The 27,701-nt window shown below is 31.2% G+C and overlaps 1 protein-coding gene across 1 annotated transcript; it reads left to right on the top strand.

Moving 5' to 3' along the window:
* Positions 1-559: 559 nt before the first annotated feature.
* On the top strand, positions 560-22,574 carry LOC126776614 (uncharacterized). Its single transcript, XM_050499264.1, has 15 exons — positions 560-818; positions 7,252-7,466; positions 8,074-8,256; positions 8,651-8,864; positions 9,483-9,694; positions 9,881-10,060; positions 11,773-11,923; positions 12,302-12,462; positions 14,924-14,930; positions 15,847-16,124; positions 16,399-16,612; positions 19,400-19,611; positions 20,517-20,702; positions 21,699-21,990; positions 22,429-22,574. Exons 1-15 carry the CDS (start codon positions 791-793, stop codon positions 22,488-22,490), a joined length of 2,595 nt encoding a protein of 864 aa, XP_050355221.1. The 5' UTR covers positions 560-790; the 3' UTR covers positions 22,491-22,574.
* Positions 22,575-27,701: the final 5,127 nt, after the last annotated feature.

The following is a 27,701-nucleotide window of genomic DNA, read 5'->3' as shown; positions in this document are numbered from 1 at the left end:
TGATAATTATAAGTTTAAATTACATGGAAAATAGGTTTTTCTCAATGCGCTGCCACACTGGGGCCCTTATCAATCAAGCTATGCCAATGGCGTTGTGGTCACTGTAAAATATTCACATGGTAAATAAATATGATTATGCCTGGAAAGAAAAACATGCAAGCACATAAAAAATAGCGTAGAACACAAACTAAAGGCACGGACAACACGTTTGTGGAGATTACTCAAGAAAAAAAATCGTGATAAATGTGATCATGATTGCCTAAAGTTGGTTGTTACCGTATACATACTAATGTATTAAAATAATTATACTTGTACTAGAGCTCTATTGGGTCACTCGATCCTCTAATCTTAGCCCGTTGTGTTTTTATTCTTATTGTTCTCAGGCGATTTTGTTGTCGAGTAATATATATTTAAATAGTTTACGTCATTAAAATTACTGATCTATTATATTTTTGTCCATTAGTCAACTACTACATATGCAGTATATAAACTTATTAATATAAAAAGCACGTTATCGTTTGTCGATGAACCGGTTGCTAAAACCTTCCTCGGCGAATATCATCAGCATTCAGTTGTGATTTACACTCCGTAGTATATACACGTATTGTAGATGTAATTTACTTGAAATGTGTTTTTTAGTTACTTGATATTAAAAAGTAACTTGGTGTTCTAATGGTTTAATACTATTATTTTCTATTAATTATATTCGAACGCATCCGGTTCCAAAACCTTGAAAGTTTTGGTTTTTTTTTCGATTAAAGTTTTTCCTTGTTTGAGGACAAGAGCGAAGATGAGGTTGTTACTTGTGATATTTTTAGGTGAGTTTTTTTTGTGAATCTTGTCTTTAATTTTATAGACTCGTTTAATAATTGAATATATACATACATGCCTATTTGTATCTATATATTGACGGCTTGAGTTTGTAAGGTCGCGTTACGCGTGTAAGTTCATATAACTAAATCTAAATACATATATTCAAATACTCGTCACTATTCTGTTTTATTAAAATAATTACATATTTGTTGTATTTTTAAAAACTGTTATTGTGTTGTAATTTTAAAAAGGGAATAGAATATTCTAAAAAAAGACATAAGTTATTTGTTTATCGTCATGCGGCTAATGTTGATAAACAAGCGCAACATGATGACGTAACGGTCTTTTTTCCTCCACAGATATTTAATTACTACAAATTGCTGGAAACCTGTTAGGGATTAAGTAGTTAAAAATATAGTGTTGCTGTGGGTATATGGAGATAACGTTTGAAAAGCATGTAGGCTTACATCATACAGAATATAATAAGCGTAACCTCCTAAAGATATTCTGACTTATAATAATAAAATACAGGAAAAAAGCAACTTAATTATTAAGGATATCAGTTAATTAAAGGCCCTTATAATGAGTACAATATAACTTATGTTAAATGTATTTGTTAATTCAAAATAAATCAAACTGATAATAATGTCGAAGATTCTTATTTTAATTAGCCTATCTAAATATTTATAAAGGAATAATGTGTGTTATCTGCTATTAAAAATATGTCATTAATCATAAATTAAAAAATAAATAAAAGTTTTTTTTTGTGTTAATAAAACAATAGGTGTTTAATTAATTTAAACATACTATCTTCACACTGGAGGGCTTGCATGTGCGTTGCCGGCCTTTAAGGATTGAGTAAGCTCTTTTCTTGAAGAAAAGAGCATGCACCGTCGACAACGCCCTTGATGCTCCGATTAGTCCAAAAGTTTTCCAGGAAACCCATAGGCTTCCTGGGAATTAATGCAAATGTTTCACCAACTTCTATGGGGAGGAAGCTTTTTCATATGGGAAGGAAGTTTCGAAATAAGCGCTTTATACCATGCCCAATCAAAGGTTTTTGCTGTGTCCAGACTGACTGCTAATGCCTCTTGAACTCAACTGCTTCAGCCAATCTGTGCGCCAGCTATACTAGAAGGTTACCGGCTAAGCGACTCCGACAAAAACCGTAGTCGTGGCTTAAAATCAGCTGGTGCTTCTCTAGGTAATGCAGGAGCTGGCAGTTGATAATATACTCCATTATCTTCGATAACAAGGAGGTGATGGCAGGAGATGAGCGGTGGTCCTTTTTAGAGATCAAGTGCACAAAACCAGTCTTTCAAGAGTTCGGCACTAAGCTTAATGAAGGAGAGGCGAAAAAGACGCGTTACGACTGGTGTCAACACTGCCCCCTCCCCTCAAAATCTTTTATAATTTAAAATGTTGTCTAGAAATTTTAGTCTTCCGATCTGTCGGCCCTTCTGAAAGTGAATATACAAGGTTTATATACAAGTGTATATAAACCTAGTTGTATTTCATATACTCTATAGATATGATATGTCTTTCAATCTTTTTATTCCATAGCCTGATTTAACAAGACAACAATCAGATAAAAAATAAGACAAGGTTCACGACAGAATCATATATAACTAGAAATAAAATTAAAACTAGTGTCTTAACGATATAATATAAAAACTGTTATGAAATACGTAATTAAAAATTAATTATTGATAAACAAACCGCAAAACTGTTGATTTGTAAATTTTTATTTTCAAATAGTTAACGTCTGCGGTTTGGAATGAATTTACTACTAGTTTTTTATTACCAATAAAATTATTTATGACTGCCTCGTTGGTCTAGTGGCTTGTCTACCGGAGGTCTTGGGTTCAATTCCCAGGTCGGGCCAATAAAAAGTTATTGGAATTTTATGTCAGAAAATTCTCAGTAGCAGCCCGGAGTCTGGACGTTGGAATTGTGTACACTCCCGTGCCTCGGAAAGCACGTTGGTCCTGCGTCTGAACTCTTTCCGTTCGTTTCGGATTGCCGTCCCATCGGATTATGAGAGTTAAAGAATAGACAGTGCACCTGTGTTTGTGTGCACACTTGTGCACTATTATATCTCCTGCGCAGTTGGTCAATCTCTCTTGAGATTGGCCGTCGTGGCCGATATCGGTCTGGAGAATAAAAATAATTATTATTCAAATTATTTATATATGAATCGATGATAGCTCTTGTGTTGTTTGAAAGGTCATCGTTATCGTTTTCTAGGTAAAATCTATCTTTAGAAAAGCAACATAAGCGAATTTAAGAGAAAAAAAATCGTTATCTTTCATTATCTTTTATAATAATTGTAAGATACAGCTATAGAAACTCTAGAAGAGTTTAATTTATGAATGTAAAAAATGGTCGAAGTATTTTATTATCTACTATTATAACCGTAGTAAATACGGTATCATGTAGGCCTGATAGCCAAATTTATCATTTCATCTGACGGAACAATTTATTCTATAGTATTTATTTTAGACAATTTATCTATAATATTATATTGATTATTAAGAAAACATACGTGGAAAAATAAATCGATTCTTATGTAGAATAAATTGGATTCTTTGTAAGTAATAAATATTATTGAGTTTTTACCAGTTCTGCTTTACATTGAAATTACAAACCGTTGCGCAGTGGTAAATTTTTAAAATTATATTGTAGAGGCTTTAAAAGGCTTTTAGGCCTTATTGTCTCGATGTAATAAATTATTATTATTAATCATTAAAAGCGCTAAATGTTTGAACATGAGCATATTAAACCTGACTGTGAATTTTACATACTTCATAAATAAAAATAAGAACTCTAAATAGGTACCGGTTTTATTTTGGATTTCTGTAGAGGCGGCCAATGTCAATGCAGACTAATCAACTGCGCGGGAAACGCTATAGCGTTGTGTAAACACAGTTACAATCTCTTTTCCTAACTATCATAATCCGATGGGACGGAAATCTGAAATTGCTGGAGAGTAAGTTCATGCAAAGCACTAATGGTGTGCTTTCTGAGGCACAGGCCTGTAAACAGTATCAATTTCAATACTACTAACTAATTCTTCTCGCTCGTCTGGGTAAGTACCACCCACTCATCAGATATTGTACCGCAAAACAGCAGTACTTGATATTGTAGTGTTCCGGTTTGAAGGGTGAGTGAGCCAGTGTAATTACAGGCAAAAGGGACATAAAATCTTAGTTCCCAAGGTTGGTGGTGTATTGGCTATGTAAGCGATGATTAACATTTCTTACAATGCCAATGTCTAAGGGCGTTGGTGACCATCAGGTGGCCCATATGCTCGTCCGCCTTCCTATACTTATATACACTAAAACGAGGCACTGAAGTGTTTGCTTTTGTTTTTTGTTGTTTGTTGCACACAAAGTATAAGAAAAGTTTGTAATGACGTTCTTTTTGGTAAGACGTCTGATATAAACATTAATAGTTGTAAGATTATTTATGAAATCTATCGAAAATCGATAAACATTTGGGGTGAGGTATCGTAAATACGACGGCCAAGCAACATCTCTGCATCAGGAAATTAGTTTTCTCGGAATCACTGAGCAATCTCCTTTATCTCCAAGACATTTAAATGTTAAACAAAATAGATTCTTAGAAATATGCTATGATTTGTATACATATATACTAATAAATAATGTTTTTTTAATGGTTTACTGAAAAAAAGCTATTAAACCAATATACATAAAGACTTGACTTGCAGCCGAAGCGCGAGCCAATGAAATCGAGGGTTTGTTGCGCGTAGTGTATATGCAGCTTTATATCCTAAAATTTATACCAGAAGACGCAGCGAATTTCAAAAAAGATTTATAATATTTTTATATATATATCTGTACTTCACAGTTTCACCCACATTAAATGTAGACTATTGACGTGACAAGTATGATTTTAATATTCTTGTAAGTATTTATATCAATACGCAATTATTAAATGTATACATTCAGATAGAACTATTATAATCAACATATACCAGTTCATTTATAGTAGAAAAAATATATAATTTTGAAATATCATATTCAATTTGATCAGAGCGAACTCAACCGGTTATATTGAGAATATTGTGTGCTATAAGCAAATCTCAAACGCACATTTGCTTTTGGTTTTCCTCTTAAATTAACATTTCCAAGTATTTCTTTCATTGTTACTAATATACTTAGAAGAATTGTGTATTCATGACTAAAAATAAGGCATAGTGTTGTGCACAACAAATAAATACATGCATTTAGTATTCGGTGATTTTCATGTAGGTTATATAAATTTAATTGTGTAAATATATTTAATTTGTACGTACATGATTTATGAAAAAGAAACAACATAGGTCAATATTTTTCCTTTCTCCGTAGTACCAACATTCTGAACCGATGGTTAGTTTTTAATATGGTTAATATTTAAAGTATATCGTAAAATATCAAATAATATTTAAAATATATCGTAAAATATCGAATAATATAATCGTATAATATTTAAAATATATCGTAAATTGATCATACAAGGCACAACCGTCACCTCAAAACCAGAGATTCTAGCTGAAGTCGAAAAGTACTATGGTGATTTATACGCATCACGAGTACCTCCACCTGAATCCCACAGTGCGGATGACCCACGAGCCAGATTAACACGCCACCTATCAGATGGAGCAGAAGTGTGGTGAAGCTATATATAAAGCTCTTCTGAAAAACTACCGCCCCATTTAACTTTTAAGCCATGTTTACAAATTGTTTTCGAGGGTAATCACGAATTGTTTTGCCCGAAAATTCGATGACTTCCAACCCGTAGAACAGGCTGGGTTTCGAAAAGGCTTCAGTACCGTAGACCACATACACACACTAAGACAAATAATACAGAAGACCGAGGAATATAATCAGCCTCTATGCCTAGCGTTTGTGGACTACGAAAAAGCCTTCGATACCATCGAGACCTGGGCTATTCTGGAATCCATGCAGAGATGCCTAATTGACTGTCGGTATGTCAAGGTGGTGAAGTGTTTGTACGAAGCCGCAACCATGACCGTCCAAGTACAAGATCAGAGCACAAGACCAATCCAATTGCATCGCGGGGTAAGACAGGGAGATGTAATCTCACCGAAACTCTTTACCAATGCATTGGAGGACGTCTTCAAGACGCTCGATTGGAACGGACGCGGCATTAGTATAAATGGCCAACACATTACACATCTGCAATTTGCCGACGACATTGTCATCATGGCGGAGACTCTGCAGGATTTGGAAGAGATGCTAAACAGCCTGAGCGATTCTTCAAGACAAGTAGGTCTCATGATGAACATTGAAAAGACCAAAATTATGGCAAATCGACATGTATTCCCGAGACCAGTGGTCGTAAATGGCTCTCCACTTGAAGTTATGCAGGAATATATCTACCTGAGCCAAACTATACAACTTGGCCAGCACAACTTTGAGAAGGAGGGTAAAAGAAGAATACGTTTGGGCTGGGCGGCATTCGGGAGGTTTGCGTCATATTTTTGAATCGTCGATCCCACAGTCGCTTAAGACCAGAGTCTTCAATCAGTGCGTCCTACCTGTAATGACTTACTGTGCCGAAACGTGGACACTTACCGTAAGACTGGTCCACAAATTTAAGGTCGCTCAGCGAGCAATGGAATGCGCGATGCTTGGGGTTTCTCTGGCAGATAGAATCCGAAATGAGGACATTCGCCAGAGAACTAAAGTCATGTCTCCAGGCGCATTGATGGCCGATGGAGCCAACACGTGTTAGAGTGGAGACCACGCTTAGGCTAACGTAGTGTAGGACGCCCTGTGACAAGATGGATCGACGATTTAAAAAGGTGGCAGGTTCAGGATGGATGCGGACTGCCCAAGATCGGGATGGTTGGCGTTCTATTCGTCCAGCAGTGGACGGCAAAAGGCTGAAAAAATTTTGTAAAATAACTCAAAATTGAAAGTATAAGCCCATTTGAAAGAAGTATATTTTTATTGTAATTATATATTTTTTTATAAGCGTGTCGAACAATGAATCTGTATAGTATATGTTGATTGATGTCTTTCAAGTTTAATTTAAAAAACAAAACATAAGTATAATATAATGTGTTAATTGTTTCATGTATGTGGTTTTAAGGTGTTTTTATTCCTTTACAATTGATATTATAATTATTTTAGTATTATGATATCCATGCAACTTTAAAACTAAGAAAGACCAAAAAAGAATCGAAAACCCAAATTAAATTATTCCAGTAGTATCCAAATTACTTCGTTTTTAATATTAGAACTCTTCTTTTATAAAATGATGTTTTGACTTTGTTAAATAAATCTACAAAGTTCAATAACTATAATATAATTATTCCTTATTAATATTCATCCATTAATACTACATAAGTAATTATGTGAATGTACTTACTCTTTAATGTTCTTAATGTTAAATATTTTTCCACTTCAGTTCCGATAACAATATGCAGTTCAAACATTCCCATCACATCGGAGCTCTTGGAGAGCGTCTTTGGAAACCCAGACAGTGGAGCTAGTCCAGTAGCGATATCATCCCAGGTGGTACCTGTTACACCAATTCCCGATGCCATAACAAATACGGAATATCTTGACATGTACGTGCCATCTGAGGCCGATTACGATAAATTCGACTGGTCGCTTACTAAGGTAAAATTATGTTATATTTTTAAAGCTTTTTGTATTATAAGTTTTGTGTGCCTTGTTTGTACATATGTATAATGTTTACAAATATGTGATCGTATTTTCGTTGATGCTTCTTTCGATCGACTCGAAATAATATAATTAGCACATTTTATAGTCGATCACATTTGTTTGTAGTTTATGGGTTCGCGTATCGTTCATCCGATTGCGTTGGTACTTTGGCAAATGTGTGAAGGTTTCTGATAAAGTGCCATCAATGTTCATATATAGTACGGCTTATTGTTAAAATTAACATATAAAGAGACATTGCAACACATGTCAGTCATGTGCTAGCTTATAATAAAAAATGGATAGACGAGGAAATTAGAAGTAGACGCAAGAAATACCCGTCGTATGACTTTTTTTCTCCATGTTTCGCTACAAATATAAAGAAATAAATAATAAATTATGTAGAAATGCGTATTTTTAGTTATTATTGTTACGTAAATAGTGTTTTAGAAAATTAATAAATTATTGTTGTACAAAATCGTTTCTCATTTTGCTAATAGTTATAACAACTGCTTTATTTAATTTTATATTTAATATTATATAATTTTCTTTTATATATCTTTAGCGAGTAGCTTCAAGTTCGCAAGCGAACTTCCTCATATCACCATTGGGATTAAAACTGGCTCTTTCCATACTCACGGAAGCAGCAACGGGATCAACACAATCTGAGCTTTCATATGTGTTAGGTTTCGACCGTGATACAAATGTTGTGAGACGAAAATTCGCTATGATCTTGAGCTCATTGCAGGTACGTACTTTTCATAAACTACCGAATCGTCAGTTGTCACAAAGACATTGACAAAGTTATGTAGTACTGTAGGAGTGTAAATCTTTGCTTACACACTAAATGCTTTGCCAGTGATGGTAACTAATGTGTTGTATATATTTTGTTCGTAAATCTCGCTCACTCACTTTTTAAACTCAAACACAGCGATATGAAGTATTTTTGTTTGGTTGTATACCTGTTTAGAGAACTTGACTTATTCTCGTTCAGTAAATAAAATAACTAAAAAAACTGAAAAATATATAAGATAAAAACCTACTCAAAGATTTAATTTATAGATAAATAAACGCGTCAAAAAAAATTGACATGGAAGCACATGGATATGTTGTTTTTAATTTATGTTATAATTTAATTACAGACTCAATCTTCACAGTATATCCTAAACTTAGGAAGCAGAATATATCTCGGACCGACCGTAATACCTCAACAGCGTTTTGCTGCAATTTCTGAACAGTTCTATAAGACTGAAATAAAAACTTTAGATTTTAGTAAGCCTGAAGAGGCTGCTAGCGCTGTAAATTGCTGGGTTTCCAACATAACTGAAGGGAGAATTCCGGATCTGGTGAAGACAGGTATGGGTCATATTAAAATTTAATAAAAAATAAAAGGTCCCAACTGTTAGACAAAAGCATAACTTTTTCAATCATCACCAGTTGGGATATCCATCCCTGATGTAACATGATGGGTACGTAACAGATTTTAATCTAACAAGTGATGGTTTTTCTTGCGATGTTTTTTTTTCTGCACCGAGTAAAAGATGAATTATTTATAAATACAGTACCTGAAACGTCAGTGCTTTCCCAGATCCGTGACCTTTAGTTAAGTTCTGCTTGTTTATTGGACTATGAGTTTAATCTCGACTCTAAAATGATTAATTACAGTAAATGTAATATAATTACTTAATATAATACTGTCATAAGGTTTCAGCACCCTAAACTTCGTTTTTGTTTAGCGTCGAATGTACTTGTACTGTTAGCCACTAAAGCTACATGTTTTATTTTGTATAAATCTACTGCTGCCTATTTCTACTGAATTGAAAAAAAGAAAGTAGCAATATTAGCAATTTCGAAGAGAAAATATTATATAACCATTTAATATCAAAACTGGATGATGTTTTCGGTTACAATAAGCAATGCTAATGCTAATTCACTTTTGAAAGTTTCTAATGTTGTTTTGTTGTTGGTTTACAGATGATGTGTATGGCGTATCAGCTTTAGTATTGAATACTATTTTCTTCAAGGGAACATGGCAACATCAGTTCGCACCTAATGCGACTAAGCAAAATTCATTCTACGTCTCAATTAATGATAAGAAAGAAACTCCTTTCATGAACATAAGAGATAAATTTTTCTTTGCTGAATCTAAAAAATTCAACTCCAAAATCTTAAGGATGCCATACTTGGTGAGTAATATGTAATAATATTAATCGGTCTCTTGTTATCATCACAACAAATTGCAGAGCCCTCAATAATAACTGTGGATGTTGATATTACACTTATGAGGTTATTATAATTTAACGTTGAACTTATTACTAAATTTATTCATTTCAAATTTAAAGTAAATAAAAGAAGATATGTTATATTTTTAGGGCAATAAATTTGCAATGTATATAATCGTACCAAATTCATTGACTGGATTGCCTTATATTTTCGATGGATTAAGTGAATTACGCTCTGAACTGTACTACCTCCAAGAATATTTTGTTGACGTCACTCTGCCGAAGTTCCAATTTGAATACACTTCGCAACTAGACGGGGTTTTAAGAGAGGTGAGTAATAATTATTGAACCTATACTTTTGTTTAATTTTACAAAATACATATATAAACATTTCTACACATCAAATAATATTTATTTTAATAATTAGATATAAGATACGATATTAGATCACTTAGTATATTTAGGATACTTTTAGTAAAATTATTTAAACCTCAAATACAAAATTGTTATTTTGTATTTGTGATTTTTGTACAAACACTTGACCTTTAAATAAGACATTTATTTTAATAAGTCTATAGAATATCCACTGAAAGCTTTAAAAATACGCCAACCTGTTGATTTCTAAGATAGACTCAGTACACAGTACCAAACATTTTAAAATCGAAAATTCATAAACAAAATTCAATAAGTAAATACGCTACATAGAAATAATACTTATTTTAATATTACACAGTATTACACATCTGTGGCCTCAATACAATTGACATACGCAATTATTAATAAATTAATCTTTGTGGTTATATGACCATCGACTTTTAAAGCTATTAATAATAAATATTAAAAGTCAAAAAGCAAGCATTTATAAATAATGGTACCAATTGTAAGTAAACTAAAAATATTGAGGACATATAAAAATTTATAATTTTTTTTACATGTCCTCAATATTTTTAGTTACAATATATTTATATGCTTATTATATATTAACATAAAGTATTTCTTTGGGTATTCCTGAGTTTATTTCGTAGGTTGAATTACATTTATGAAGGTTATCGTATTTATAGAATTATTTATAGAATTATTCTCTCTAATTCCTGCTTCCCCCTTCCTTCTTAAGTCCACGCGAGCTGGTTGTCGATGTCACCGCCTAACCGTGACATCAATTCCATCGCGAACAAAGAAATTTGGCAACTCCTTTCTTTGTCGCACTTCCAAAAAATGGAATTCCTTACCAGCTCACGTGTTCCCCTCCTCTTACAAACCGGGTTCCTTCAAACGAGGCGTGAAGAGGCATCTTGCGGGCCGGCAAGGCGAAGGCGGCTAGTGCAGAACGTTTTTCCCGTCTATACTGGCCGTCGTCGCGTTTGGACTCTACTACCACTTACCATCAGGTGGAGTAGAGTCATTTGCCCTCCCGGCGAATATAAAAAAAAAGAATACTCAAAAGATACTTAACATAAAGGTTAGCAATTTAAATCTGATATCAGTCCGAGCTTAAAATACTATATAATTGATTGATTTAAGATTTTCCAATGATTCAACATTGGAATAACTTTAAATGATTTATGTTTTCCTCCTCAATAGACTTTGTTAACGTCATACGCAAATGTCTGTTGTGGGTATTTCCTTGCAATGTTTTCGTTTGATTACACTGACTGAATAATTATGTGGTTAGATCAAATTATACTTCTTAAAACCGATGCTTTATAAAGTTGATATAATAATATTCTATTTCGAATTTAATTTTAATTAAAATAACATGACGATCAAGTACCACTGAATCTTTGTGCGCACAATAATTTATGTTTATAATTCATCTCGTGCTTAGCGGTAATGGGAAACATCGTAAAGAAACTTGCGTGTGTCGGATGAAATCTAATACGTTTCTATACACTTATTCTCATTGGAGCTGCGTGGTAGAAAAAGCTTCAAAACTTCTGTATTTTTTTAAATCATTTGGTTAATTAATATTTTAGTAACACTAGTTATTTATTTATGTATATATTAAACAAATTATAATGGTTGTTTGTTATGTTTTATTTTAGTTGGGTATAAGGCAAGCGTTTGAAGATACTGCTTCATTCCCCGGTCTCGCTCGCGGTCAACTGCTCTCCAACAAACCGAAGATCTCTAAAGTATTACAACGATCTGGCATTGAAGTAAACGAATTGGGAAGTACAGTATACTCAGCTACAGGTAATATATATTTTAGTAAATAATAACGGTTTCTGAGAAAATGAAATGAGGCAATAAGGAAATTTTAACGCTGAGTGAACTTGATAAGAATACTAAAAAATGCAATAAAAATTATTATAAAATATAAAAAGCAATTTAGACTAAAAACTCAGATTTTAAAACATTCTTTGTAAAATTTTGCTAATAATTTATCTGTTGTGAGAATGTACAATTAATTTTCCGGGAAAGCTAGGCCCACACTCAGCTAGGAGGTATTGTGAGATAGAGTATCTCCAAATAACATTATAAACGTTTTTAACTTTTATGGACTGAAACAACGTTCATCTAATATGAAATATACATATATTTTAAGTTCTTCAACGTCATATTATTTTACAGAAATCGCCCTCGAAAATAAATTCGGTGAAATGATGCCAAACGCTGAGGTGTTCGCGAACAAACCGTTCCTGTTCTTCATTCAAGACGAGCTGACGAGACAACTGCTGTTCACCGGCCGCGTCTCAGACCCGACCCTCGTCGACGGCGCTTTTAAAGTTGCATAATATTTTAAGTGACAAGAAATAAATCATAACTTAAGACATTTTCTACATTACAACCATAATTATATCAGAAAATTTAAGAAAAATGTTTTATTTTGCTATATTTTATAGTTCGCAAAATGATTTTTTTAAAGTAAAAATAACCGTATACATCTATTTTGTTATTATATAAATAGTATCAAAACGATATACGTAAAAAACTAACAATTCCATAGATGTAGGGAGTTTGCATATTCTTAATGTATTAACAGAAATAGGTACGCGTTTCAGATACGCGTAACTTCGTCAATGATCAATGATCTAACAATTGGTATATTCTAAAAAATTGTAATATACTGCTTATATTATTTGGTATAAGCTAAAAAAATATTATGTCCTCACACATTTTTGTGGTCGCGACAAGACGCGAACACACTATGCCAATAGCTGCCATTAAATAGAATGATTGCTCGCATTTGCTTTGAATAATACATACGTTCACCGAGTTTTATTAATGTTTTGAATTAAATTAATTATTAAACTATTGGATGTATAAGAAGATAATTCATTAGCGGATATATTAATAGAATTTTAGTTTCTCGACATTTTCCAGTTAAAAAGATTATATATATCAACGCAACGGTAATATGTCTGTTTTTTGGTTTAATAATAATATAACACATTGAAAAATATAATGTAATATCATGCTTGTGTGCTATATACGTGATGGATTTCTCATAAAGCAAAAGATGACAGATATATGGATGATAATCAAGGATAATACGACCACAGTACACTAACAACTACAATTTTTTTCGAGTTATTAGCACTTTTTAAACATAACTGCGGGTTGTGGATCATATTTTTACCTGCACCTGTATTATAGTTTGTTTATCATGAATTGGTTCAATACGATGGTAATATCTAGTGTGTGAAGAAACGCTTGTACATTTAGACTTGTAATTAAACCTCTGATAAATAATTATAGAATCTATTGCGTCAATTGTAAATTACTTTAGATTAGATGCATGATAGAATTAATTATAAAACCTACTCATAGGAGGAATAGTGTCAAACGAGAATTAATTATGCATATTTGAAATCAACATATAAGAAGAATGAAGCACAATATACATTTTTACTATTTTTTTGTATATTCTTCGAAAACACAGCTGAGAACTTTAATCTTTAACTTTTAATGATCAGAAGCAATATTTACTATAATAATTTTCAAACAAAAACTACGTATAAATGTTATTTGGGTGTTATTTACTTGATAACAAAATAAATGTAGTACACATACATAGTCGATATTTTTAAGACTAGGTCGATACATTAAACGTTAAAAAGATTATCATTTTGTTTTTATTTTTTATTTTATTTCACCCTTTGATATATATGTGATATGTGAAATAAAAATATTTTGATGAAAAAAGAAAATCGGCTTTAAAGCTACACACTTAAAAATAATATTTTAAATTACGTTGAAGGAAGGTTTTGAAGTCGGTTTTTGTTTATTTTTGATTTTTTTTTTTTTCAAATAAATACTATTGTTTGTATATTAAATATAGACATGCCTCTATAAGCACTCAATGAATCAATCAGCCGATGAGCCAATCACAATCCACGGCTGGTCTATTATAGGTCTTTCCAAATTTGCAACAAAGATCCCAGTTCTCCAACTACATATTTATATAAAACTGTAAAATGACGATTCAAAAGTGCTTGTTGAATAAAGAACTTTTTTATTGCGATAGCTTTCTAATAAGAATATAATAAATAAATAAATTACTGAGACACATTAACCCTTTAAACAGAAATACAGCTGTATAAGGATAATTAAAAGAATGTTTAAAGATAGAATAAAAGTAATCAAGCAAGCAAGCAAGCAAAACGGGCACAAAGTCCTATCCATCAACATCGTGGTAAAAATGGTACGAAAATATCGCGACAAAAAAATCGCAACAGTATACTGTAGGTAAGACGACAAAAGAATACGCAAGACGTGCTATTAATCATACACTCAACACCTCATTATTCCGTACGAAAGAGATCTATTTCAAATATTAGTTACATAATTATTCTATACAAACTATCATTTATTATTATTATTAATAGCTGTTATTACTTATATCATTTAATAACAAGGTACTTGTACAAGAACCAATAAGAAAAAAATATATAATGCACATTTTTAATATATTTTTTTTAAATTGTGTGGTTTTAAAATAAGCTTATTAACTTAACTCGTTACAAGTGACGTAATAGTAAAGCTGAAAAACTGGTCTGCAATGTAGTTCCTCCATCACACGTGACATTTTTTTCGTCTCATTCATTCTTCATTCGTTTTGATTTGTTAATCATACATTCATTGATTCATTGTTTTTAAACGATCATTTCGACATGAGTCTTTGTTGTGTTAACGCGTATCTATTATAGTTGTTTTGTGTTTTGAAAAAAAACAAAAAAAAATATGTTTTTGTTTACTGGTAAGTTACAATTATATTTAATTTTTTTTAGTTGTTCAAAAGTACGAATTTTTCGATTAGACTAGCTATTTTTAACAATGGCCTTCGCTTTTAAGCTGCGAGGTGAGTAAAATCTTTTTTTTTTATCCAAAATATGAATCTAAATTAAAATTATTTTTTTGTGAATTTCGTTTTCCAGACCAAAGGACTACCTCTAAATAAAGGAATAGTTACCTCATCTCATTTTATTTCGAATGTTCGCTTTTTGTTATAATAAAATTAATCTAAGCATTCGTTCTTGAAATTATATTAAAGAAATAAATACCGTTATTTTATATTTTAACTATTAAACTGGTTTTACAAGGAAAAATTATTACTAAATGAAATAATCAACATAGCGTATATTAGACAGCTTAATTGTTTTAAGACACAAGTTTTTTGTGTATTAATTAAAACATGTCTTTATAAATCAAACCAAAATTTAAATAAAAAATGTATTCATAATAATATGATGCTAAATGTCAATCTACAAACGCATTATTAACGATCTTACAGTTGGATTTTACTAATTATTTTAAATAAAATTATTATTTAATTTAGAAAAACCCAACGATAACATTTATTCACATTTGTGTGTGTGCTTCATGAAGCTTTAGATTTGTCCTTATACCTTATACATTTGCGACTTTAATAGTAATCACTATAAATGATTTCTGTATATAATTGCTCGTTCACATTAAGTATATGACGTAAAACTATCAGATATTAATAGCTTTACTTTTAATTAAAATCTGAAAAAACTTGACTTGCACTTAAAAGTCATTAAAACGAGCCCGCTTATAAATTATAATAATTGTCCGCTTATTATTGTCATCGAGTGTGATGTTTTTAATAATAATTTTGCTCGTTTTATTGCATACTTTGTACGTTCTTGCAGTATTTTTATTAGTTGCTGTACGAAGTTTCGATTGCCGCGAAAATGTTCCATCAGACATATCACGGTTAAACTTTTTTGATACGGACCTCCTTCGTTATACTGCTGAAGATAAGAAAGGAAATGTTATGGTATCACCGGCCAGTATTAAATCAATTCTGGCTATGATATTGGAAGTTACGAGTGGAGAAACAGAGGCTGAAATTAAAAGCGCATTGAGATTGTCACCATATAAAGACGAAGTTAGAGAGCAGCTGAACTTATACTTGAATGCATTATACGTATGTAATTACCTATTACTAATTTGTTATAAATGAAAAAAATATTAATAATATAATATTAATATATCGTTTAAATATGAAAACAGTTTTTGAAATAAATTATCCTGTTCACCTAAACCAGGTAAATGTGGTAATCGGTTTACATATTTAAACAATTGATTAAATGTTAGCGAACGTGGTTCTTTGTAGTAGACCTACACCGTTTATTATACTTGACAAAAGTACAAAGAATATTATTACGTTTTAAAAATAAATATATTTCTTCTTATTACAGGCAAATACTTCAGGAGTCACTCTCCAGAACACCAATGCAATATTTGTATCAAACAGACTAAAACTCCGAAAGGATTATGAGCAAGCTGTACGCAATATTTACTTATCAAATGTTTATTCAATGGATTTTGGCGACACCGTAAACGCCGCTGATATTATTAATCGCTGGATTAACCATCACACAAAGGGACACATTCCAGCCTTGGTTCAACCTTGTAAGTAAAAAGTCTTAATTGTACCAGTAGTTTAATATAATTTGGGTTTCTTATCCCAATCATCGTAAACATGTATTTTTTGCGGTATAATGGTAAATAAGCCATAATGATAGGTTTGTAAAACGAGACGCGAATTTTGCGGTGTGAATATATTTTATTTGAAACTAGCTACCCGTCCCGACTTTCCACGGATATAATAAAGGGCTAAAAACGTTTATTGATGAACAAAAATACCAAATTTAATTTTGATTTATTATTAGTTCTTCATCAAGTAAATCTTCACTATTATTTTGTTATCAATTTGTTCAAGTTCTCTATTGCTTATTTACCGGATATTAGGATTATAGAATTGTATAATATTTAAATTTAAATGCCTAATTATAATAATCACATATTAACCAGGCTTATTTTTATATATGTAGTCATATTTAAAAATTATACACTGAACGTGAATATAAATTGATGTACCGTTTTTATAAGAATTCGGAATTCTCAGCGCTTGGGATTATGCAGTGTTTAAAAAAAACACAAAATCGTTGTAATAAATTAATGGTTGTCTTCAAAGTCTTATATTGTTATCTATACTAATCAATATATAGACATTTTTGACTTAACTGAAAAAAAAGTTAAAACTAAACCAATATACATAACAGAAGACGCAACGCGTTTTTGGGAAGGTCTTTGTATATAATATTACTATATAATTAGCTGTGCTTCACAGTTTTACCTGCTTTAAATGACAATTGACGTGACAAGCATGAATTTCATGTTCTTAAAGAATAGTGAGGAGAATGTGAGGCGGTACGCGACGGCCAGTCTGGCTCTGAATGAACTCCTGGCCAAAATTATTAATATCTTCAATCTTACTAGGATCAAATGACATAAAAGGAATATTTGCGTGAAAAAAGGATTAATATATATCGTGTATTTTAGTAATGGTGTGACATATACTTTCGCAATCGGCAATCACCGAAAAAACAGAAACTTAGGTTACGAGTAAAACGACAATTTAATCAAAAATGACGATTTTTATATCAGATAACTCGGAAACGACTACCTACGTAGTCGTCGTTTCCGGAAACTAACTTGATTAGAAGTCGATTGAGTTATGAATGAGAATTTCAATTCGAAATTTTGCCCACGATTTGTACTCTTGTTGGATCGCTATATACTTTTAATACTTAAATAATGCATTGATTTACTTGTTGTGATTACCCACGCGTTTCCAATTAAAATGGTAGATATAAAATATTTCAAACATATAAGTGCTTTTTTTGTGAAAGTTAATAATATTTTTACACATCTATTACTGAATAATTTCATTTTTAACTGTTTCTATCTATTATAAAGCTTTGGTTATTTGCCTATCCTGAGGTTTCTTCTTAAGCGATTTTAATTTAATATTATGGATTTGATTCATGTAATTACTCCTTACACGTATTTATAAGTCATAAAAAATAATTGTTGTATATCGAAGAAAAATACCACAAAGAACTTGAGACACGTTTCCTTGAAACACGAAGTAGTGATGTTTCCGGACGTATAAAATAATAAAGGTTAACTCATCTCTCGCTATATAAAGTTAAAGGTCATGAAAGATGGAATTCGATTTGAATACTTAACTTTATATAATTACGTACTGTAAAATATTTGTAAATGTTTTACAAATTAAAACTTAAAACGCAGAAATAAACCTCTCCTAACTTCTCGGCCTTGGTTTTACATTTTTAGCAATAAATATCTCCGTCCTGTTTTTTTTGTGGATATTAACGCAGGTCCGCACAAACTCAACGCCCTAGGCAAATAACAAGAATGCCGCCTTAAGAAACTAAAATTTCGGAACAAAATAAAAAACCGAACCAAAATTTGTGTCAAGAAGTTATTAAATTATTATCCGCGATAAGGATTAAAGTGTATATTTGTGACGTGTATGTTGGTGACGTATATAAAACCGAATGTAAAATTTCCTATCGTCCGCTTCGTTGGTGTCGATTTTTTTACATTACAGATATGATTTTTCTTGCCCCTGATTGTTTCCTATAAACCTAATTATAGTCATATGTATTATTATCATATGTATTTTGAATTAAGGTTAACTAAATATTGTATTTTAATTTAAAGAAATTGTGCTCCTCAAATTCGTTACCCATTTACTTAAGTCGGACTGGTCCTATTATTATTATAATGTATTCAGAATATTGCTTTTTCGCAGCACTTAATAGTGTTATATATAAATGTGTTAAATTGGTCGGCATTAAGTGTTTATTCTTGTTAGTTCACGAGAAGTATATAAATATGTAATCTGTATACTAATGATGTTCAAATTGTACTGAAAATTTAAATCAGCCGACAGATATTATCAAATACGACAAGTCATTTGGAATTCTTATATATTATGTACCTAAGTCTGTTTCGAGGAACGGCAGTATTGTTTTACGTAGAACTGACAATCATTAAATTAACCGCAAAGATTGTGTTACATCTCAAATGGTTGTTTCTCAGTTAATATTTTAGTTTACGCTAAATGTGTGTTCACTTACAAGTGTTACCTTTAAGTGGTACCTTTTAACAGTCATACTATGTGCAAACTAATAAAAAAAATGATGCTGTAACTAATTTTATTCAGTTTTGTAAACGACATGCACTGGTTGTTTACTTATCACATGTTTGGTCTCAAATTTGCGAATTGGGAGGACATTTACTTATAACATATTATATTAAAGTTATTAAAAAACCGAGAATATTGTTCTTTTTAAGAATAATAAATTTGTTAAACTTTATTTTCAGTGGAAATCAACCCATCTTCGGAAACGTTGTTGACAAACGCGCTGTACTTTAAAGGTACATGGCGTTATGCCTTTAATCGAAAATATACGCATGCCAGTTGCTTTTACAATGGAGACTCCTGTCAAAAAGTAGCCATGATGGAATTGCATGAAGATATGAATTATGCGTACGTCGATAATTTGAGGGCTCACGCCTTAGAACTACCATATGGTGTATGTGTTTTTAAAATTTTTTTATTAGAAATAAGCATTGCATAAAATATATTGTTGTATAAATTCGATTTAGGAGTATATATTTCCTAGTGACAGCCCATTTTCCAAGCTTTCTATATACCTGAGTAGGCACCTACTAGCTAGCTAGATACCTACCTACCTAACTAGGTACTTCATTGTCAATTATTTTACTGCTAAGCAAAACTTCGTTTAACACAGCAACTATATGATAAACATCTGTTAATATAAAATCTAAATTATAATATCCTTATAAAATTGGACTATTATGTTCTCACTTTACGTTTTTGTTTTTATTTATGCAAAATGAAAAAAAAAACCGCTTTAATACAAATTTAAATAAGCACAATTTGAGAACGTACCGCGAATATTTGGAAAACCAGTCCTAATCTGTAAATACTCACATCGGATATCGCTCTTAAATTCTATAAAACGACTTTTGTTGGTACACTATTTTATAAATTATATAATTATTTTAGTTGGTGTTTCATATAATTTTCTGACATTTCACGATCGTGTTCTTCGGTGAGTTTCGAATTCGCTCTCGACAGGTTTATGTTTTGAATCTTAACGGATGATCGTGGGTTCAAATCCAGACAAGCACCACTGAATTTTCATGTGCTTAATTTGTGATTATAATTCATCTCGCGCTTTACGGTAAAGGAAAACATCGTGAGGAAACCTGCATGTGTCTAATTTCTCTGAAATTCTGCCACATGTGTATTCCACCAACCCGCACTGGAGCAGCGTGGTGGAATAAGCTCCAAACCTTCTCCTCAAAAAGGGAGAGGAGGGCTGAAGCCCAGCAGTGGGACTTTCACAGGCTGTTACGGAGGTTTATGTTTCTATTGTCTCACAATGCAATTATTAAACGCGTTTATTTTCAGGGTGGACGTTATTCTATGTTTGTATTAGTTCCACACGACCGTACCGGTATAAATACTTTAATCAGAGATCTTCCATACATGAGTCTACCACAGATAGCATTATTAATGGAATCCACAAGCGTTCGTCTATTTATGCCCAAATTTACTATTGACTATAGCGACAGTATGGTAGAACCTTTACGAAAGGTAAGTCAATCAGATATTAAGCTTTTTTTTTTGCAAAAATTATTATTACGTTTCATTTATTGGTTTTTGGGAATAGACAATATACATGATAAGAACAAAACTACTTTATTTAATTACTGGTGGTAGGGCTTTGTGCAAGCTCGTCTGGGTAGGTACCACCCACTCATCAGATATTCTACCGCAAAACAGCAATACTTGATATTGTTGTGTTCCGGTTTGAAGGGTGAGTGAGCCAGTGTAATTACAGGCACAAGGGACATAAAATCTTAGTTCCCAAGGTTGGTGGCGCATTGGATATGTAAGCGATGGTTGACATTTCTTACAATGCCAATGTCTAAGAGCGTTGGTGACCACTTACCATCAGGTGGCCCATATGCTCGTCCGCCTTCCTTTTCTATAAAAAAAAAAAAAAAAAAATACTTGGAGTCATTTCAAGATTTTGACTACGGAAACTGTAAAAATAAGTACCCTCACCAAGAAATTTATAAAATTAATTACCGCTGTTATAGATTTTTTAAGGTACGTTTTTACGTACAAATGTAGCAGCAGCCTAAATTATTTGTGGTACTTATTCGAAAGAGCAGCCTAAAGTATTGGTGGTACTTATTCGAAAGAGTTTAAATCGACACTGAGCGCAAAATCACAACCATTTTATAAACCTGCTAACTCTTATACAAAATTCAACGAGGGTCTGGCACCTCATACCCCGCTTACCGCCGGTAAACCTATAAATGCCAGTAAAGCAATCAGCAATTACATAAACAGAAATAAATATAAATTTTATAATATTCTTTTTAACAAATCTTTGTCTAAAATTACGTGGATACTACGGACTAAATCTTTATGGAAATATTTTTCCTGCATCTACTCTTTAACCCCTGAAAGTATAGGTTTCTCAGAATATAGCTTTGTTACCATAATTAATGACAGCGTGAACAAAATTAATTACGTTAGCTTGTATTATTATATAATTCTAATTATTTAAGATAATTTCAGATGAGGATCAACACACTATTTTCGAAAAATGCAAACCTATCAGGGATGTTTGAAAACGGGTCCGCACAAGTGAACAATTTCTTGCACAAGGTTTACTTGTCAGTTGACGAAACAGGCACGGTAGCTGCTGCATCCTCTTCAGCGATGGTTATACCTCTTATAGAGGATGGAGTCCAATTAAAAGTGGATAGGCCTTTTGTTTTCTTTATCAGAGATAATGAACTTGAGCTTATTATCTTCGAAGGAAAGATTGAAGAGCCTTCTTTGTATGTAGAAGAAAATGTTTTAGTCGGTAAGTTTGATATTTCATTTGATTGGAAATTTTTAAGTCTATGTTAATTATAAGCTGACAATTGCTATTTATTTGATTATTTAAAAGAACATAGTCTCTAAAGATCCTCTAAAGATGTAAAATAAAATAATTTAGTATACTTAGGTATAAAAATCGTAGACAACATATTTTTTTCCAAAAATCAAAACAAACTGCAATAACTTGCTTCATTGTGTACACTTTAAATAAAAACTACAATATCCAGTTATACTAAGAGATACTGTACCCAAATCAAAGAGAATTATTAAAACAGTTTATTAAAAGAAAAGCTATATCCACATAAACAATCATATATGTATACAGACGAATTGATACCATCCTTTTTTAAATCGGTTAAAGGTCATGTTTATGTTATAAATTTGTTACAAGTGTGAAAGTATTAATTTCATTGTTTTGTAGATCCCATGCAGCAAAGAAACGGACAATTCCACCAGAACACCGGAAAGTGGCGCAGCGGTTAACATTATTTTTAATTTATAGAACCATATTGGTAATTGTAAAGTATCAAATAATTAATAGAATCAAATATGATTTTAAATATTATATCAACAGTATTAAGGAACAAAATAATTTTATTTAATCTTCTATCAAATAATTTATTTTTGCCATTGATGAAATGAGCTGATGAATGAATGTGAATCATTTTAAATAAATGAATTATGTTTATGATGTTCTACTGTAAGGTTTTAACCACGGCAATTAGTATCAAGGGATTTTTAAATGCACAATTCCCTCTTTCTTATAATCGAGTAAGACATCAATCCGAAACGAAAAGAAAATCAGACGGAACACTGCACGGAACACTGCCAAGTGCATAATTCTGGCCTACCGGTTTTTGGCAAAAACATTTTTATTGCTCAGACCCGGGATTTAAACCCAGAATCGCAATCTGCCTAAAAATGCTATTAGACCAAAGATTATGACATTATATATATTTTTTTTTACGAGATTTTAAAAAATATGGGCTATAAATGCTTTACTATATGTGAAGTCACTACTGATTCGGAATGTAGATTATACCGAAAATGGAAAAACACAGCAGTTTTTTTAGATTCCACCAATTATTGTCGTCGAGTTATTCGAGTCGATTACATATATTTCATTTTAAATATCCTGCCTGAAAATCAACAAATATACACTTGCCTTTTTACAAACTGTAAATCTTGTATTATATATATGCCTTTTTCTATTGGTGATTATTAGTTATGTGAAATAATTTACTGCATAATTTTCTCGTATCTTGATCACATAATCAATTTTTATTTTACGTGTCATAAGATCTATAAGATTATGCTAGGGTTTTTTAAGAATTGTTATACTTCTTAAAAATATTTGCCTCAGACAATAGAAATGGGGTATCTAATAATTGCGGGTGATTTGTTGTTTTTCGAAAATTTGATTGTTTCATTCCTGAGGCGCTAGATATGTTGACACAATGCTGTGATGCAATCTTAAGAGTCGTTCTCTAAAGGGGTTTCTGAGATAATGTGATTAAAGCTGATAGAATGTCACTTGAAGGTTCTAAAAACATGTAAATTTGTATAGTTAGTTTGTGTGTTTTTGTGTATAAATAAATTCCTAGATTTTTTTTACAAAGGATTAAATGCTATTATATAACGGATTATCTTGACCCAAGCAAGATGGTTTGATTTTTTCATTTCTACGGTTAGTGCCTACTAGAAAACGCCATAATTCAAAATCGGGTCAGACCGATTGGGCCTGGCTAGCATAATTATATCCACTTAACATAATAGGTTTTGTTACTAAAGTGAAAAAAAACAATCTATATTAAAATTATATAGCAGAAGTTTTTGTTTATTTGGATTTTTTTGCATTAGATATAGCTTATTTATTAGAAAACTTTTGCCACAAATTACAACCCACTAGGGCGGAGTAGTGGGGCGGTTGCAACCGTTCGATGTAGCTTTTCATAATAAATATCAAAGGCACATTTAATAACGTACGAAATTGAAGTACCTTGTATGTTAATAATTAAATGCAGTTTTAAAAACTAATGAACACAAAGTAAACTCGGTCTCAGATTCCATCCTACCTTTCCACTTTCACACTACAAAATAACCTCATTATGATACAGGATTACATTAACCTACAAACTTGATTAACACTTAACCGACGGGTAGAAGAAATTATGTTTAAAGAACATGTTATTACCTCGCGCTAAGATGTTTACAATAAATAAATATTTTATTTTACCTTTAAAATCTTAAAATCATTTAATTGAACAATTATTTCTAAGTTGAATGATCTTCATTGTTTGTTTGATTTAATGTTTGAATAATTGTCCTAATATTACTCCGTTTAGATATTAAACATTAAATACGGTATTTGGTATCTAAATACTTATTTTTAAAGTTTTAGATATTTATAATCAATATAGACTTATTATCTATATAAATGAATAAAATGTATGTATGTGTCTGTGATTTCAAAAGGTTATTTGCAAGTTACCAAAACAACCATTATTTTTATTTTTGTCGGTCTGTTTGTCATGGGCTATCTTCAAAAAACTCTAAGGTATATTCAAGTTTGGATTCCATCAAAATCGCTTAAGCTTTTAGAAGCTATAACGTATTAAATTTTACATACATATACCGCCATATAAGTAGGTCATAATAATGTTATAATCACTAAATACTATTTTCAGGTTTTATGGAAATTCTGCTGGGATAAAAAGTGCTAAGATTTTTTTATTATCGCATTTATAAAATACTTTTATCGTAAAGGGACAAACAAATAAAAATTACATTCGGTTGATATCTGTGCATAAAATATGTGTTTCGTAATCGTGCTTAACTTTGTATGTAAAATATAGATAATATAATAATTTTTAGAAACAAGACTAGTTCTCTTTAATGTTTGAAGTCAGTCAATTATTTTAGTACTGGAATACTTTCGTAATCTGTAATATATCTACAATATATCACGGCAAGTAAAGAGCAACCCGCGATTTGAACCCAAGACTTTGGGATCTGCAATCTTATTAGACTAGACCAATGAAGCAATCCAAGTTTTATTCATTATATTTGTTTAGATACACAAGTGTTGAAATTAAAATATTTTAAAGGAATTTTAACACTATCAGCCTGACTTCGTACGGGTAAAATTCATTCTAAGTTGACCCTCCCATTCCTTGATTGAAATTTCCAAAAACCTTTTTTAGATGCTTCTGTTATAAAATAAATATATATTCCAAATTTAGCTTTCTAGTTAGTAGATACTAAATCATGGCTGGAGTTTAAAATTATCGAAAAAGACACACGTAGATGATGGGGCGATATAAAAAAGTTAATTTACAATTGCAGATTAATTGAGTACAATATAATAATGTAACCTTAATATGTCCTTACAAATGAAAACTTTCACACGTGAAATTATTAACTACGTTATTTGACGAGATTCCTCGGGTCAAATGTATGTTTATGTATGTATGTTTTAAATTATACATCATATGTTTAAATTGAATTGAGCACAGAGCAAAAATCACAGTGAACAACGTAATATATAGTATGTTATCTGTCGTCAATTAAAATAAATACAGATCCAATCTAGTTTTCTGCTCTACGTAGTTAAGAGAAATCAAAACAAATAGAAACAAGTTATGAAGGATACCTATAAACAATTTCACTTTTCCACTATTTATCATTTAATGGAGCTTTCAAACTCAAACTCTTAGGAAAGTGGAACTTGTTATAAGAATATTTATATTTACTGGAAAATTTTATTTACTTAAATCTTTTTGATATAATTATTTATAAATGAAATTTTTGATATAAATATTAATTTGTTGTAATAAAATTATAAAGATTTTTTTTATTGTTAATCACTTAGATGAATCGCCTTAGAATTAAGAGGGCGCTGCAGCACAACTTCTATCCCTCCACTCGATGTCATGACAATTGGTAATACACAGTAATACAACGGCTGGTAATATATAAAATTTTAATCAATTGTATTTTATGAGATATCGGTCATAATTAGGTACACTTTCTTTATTCAGTGAAGACAAATCTTAGTTTAACAATCAACCTTCTATTAAAAAAACACGTCAAATTGGTAGTTAAAATTTTAAATTCAGATAACTTCGGAAAAAAAACATCACTTAAACGGCCGTTCGATTTCCAAGAAGGACATGGGACATCTAAAATTGTATAAAATCAGGTATTATACATATATTTGCTTTTTGTGTTCGATAAAATTTATGAATCAAGTTAGATCATTACTGTTTGAAGAAGTCTACGTGTTTGTGGTTTCGTTCCAAAAGAGTAGTTTTCATGTTGTTTGTTCTACCCGTTTATTGATTCTCGTGATAATATTAATTTATAGTTTTTTTAACAACTTTTTATTTAACTTTATCTGTTATTTGTGTGTGACAAATCATGTAACTGCAATCAGTTTTTACCGAGAAGTTACCGATTTAGCTGAAAATTTGCGTACACTATGGATGCAATACAATCAAGTGATATAAACAGTACTACTATTTTATAAAAAAAAATTGAAATACTGAGGAATTTTTTAAAATGGTTTGAATTATAATTGTTATAAAAGTATGAATTTATTTTTATGAAAATATTCGTATTTCAAACAGAAAATTCAATATTATAAATTATAATTTGAAGACACAAATCTCGTTATAATTATTGTGGTAAATAGTAACAGATGTTTGTACTTATTGCAACAGTGTTCTTTGTCACTAATTAAATGTATGTTTCTTTTCCTTCATTTTTAATTACTTTTCCCTTTAATATAGTCGTGACTAGGCAGATGGTAAGTGAACACTAGTACATAGTCTGGCACGACAAGGAAAATCCAACTATATAAAATATAATTCACTTATAAAATTGCCAGATACTTTGAAACCTATTATTATATATTTTATATATTATATATTTTATCCTTTGTGATTAAAATTACGCTGGCTATCTCACTCTTCGAACTCACAGCCATGGCGTTAAGCCACTCTAACGGTCTGTATACCCCAAACCGACCCATACGTAATCCAATCATAAATTGTGCTTAAAGACGGTCCAATAGCAATTAACGACACAATAAAATAATGTTATTACCACTGAACCCGTAGGTCTTAAAATAAAGGTTCCATTCGATACACTTGACTCGATCGATTGATTGATTTTATTTCGCAATAAAATAATAATTTAATTTTGATTTGCTATTTCAAAATATCTAATTTAATTATTTATCTTTATTTTGTACGTGGTTGGATAATGTTTTAGCTAAACTAAGTATAAACTAAAGTTTTAGTAAAGTTAACATTAATGTAAGTGGACACTTAATGACGCGTATATAATTTATACTTATAGGCAGGCCAATTGGTAAAGGCTTGCACCAGCTAAAATTCTTAAAAAATCAGATAACATTGAAATTTAACTGTTTGGCCATATTGTTACACGTTATTTATACATAATGCTGCAATTAATGCTTTCTTCAATACTGTAACATTTCATAAACTTGCACATTTACAACTTGGAATTAAAAAAAATACGAGACAGAAATAGGTACAGTAATTATCTTCATTTTTAATTGTTTTTTTTAAAGATTAGTAGCTGTGAATACACTGACATTTGTAGAAGTTTAAGAGTGTGCAGGCTAAGGCATGCAATAAGTCAACAACAATTATCTTTCCTAGTCCATAA

The sequence above is a fragment of the Nymphalis io genome, chromosome 20 (genome assembly GCF_905147045.1).
Source record: "Nymphalis io chromosome 20, ilAglIoxx1.1, whole genome shotgun sequence".
Classification (NCBI taxonomy): Eukaryota; Metazoa; Arthropoda; class Insecta; order Lepidoptera; family Nymphalidae; genus Nymphalis; species Nymphalis io.
This window is presented reverse-complemented; position numbering and strand designations above follow the sequence as displayed.

Excerpts from the sequence above, each read along its gene's own strand:
- LOC126776614 (XM_050499264.1), top strand. The coding sequence starts at position 791 with ATGAGGTTGTTACTTGTGATATTTTTAG. Across the intron at positions 8,257-8,650 it reads TGATCTTGAGCTCATTGCAG|ACTCAATCTTCACAGTATAT; the intron begins GTACGTACTTTT and ends ATTTAATTACAG. Across the intron at positions 19,612-20,516 it reads CCTTAGAACTACCATATGGT|GGTGGACGTTATTCTATGTT; the intron begins GTATGTGTTTTT and ends GTTTATTTTCAG.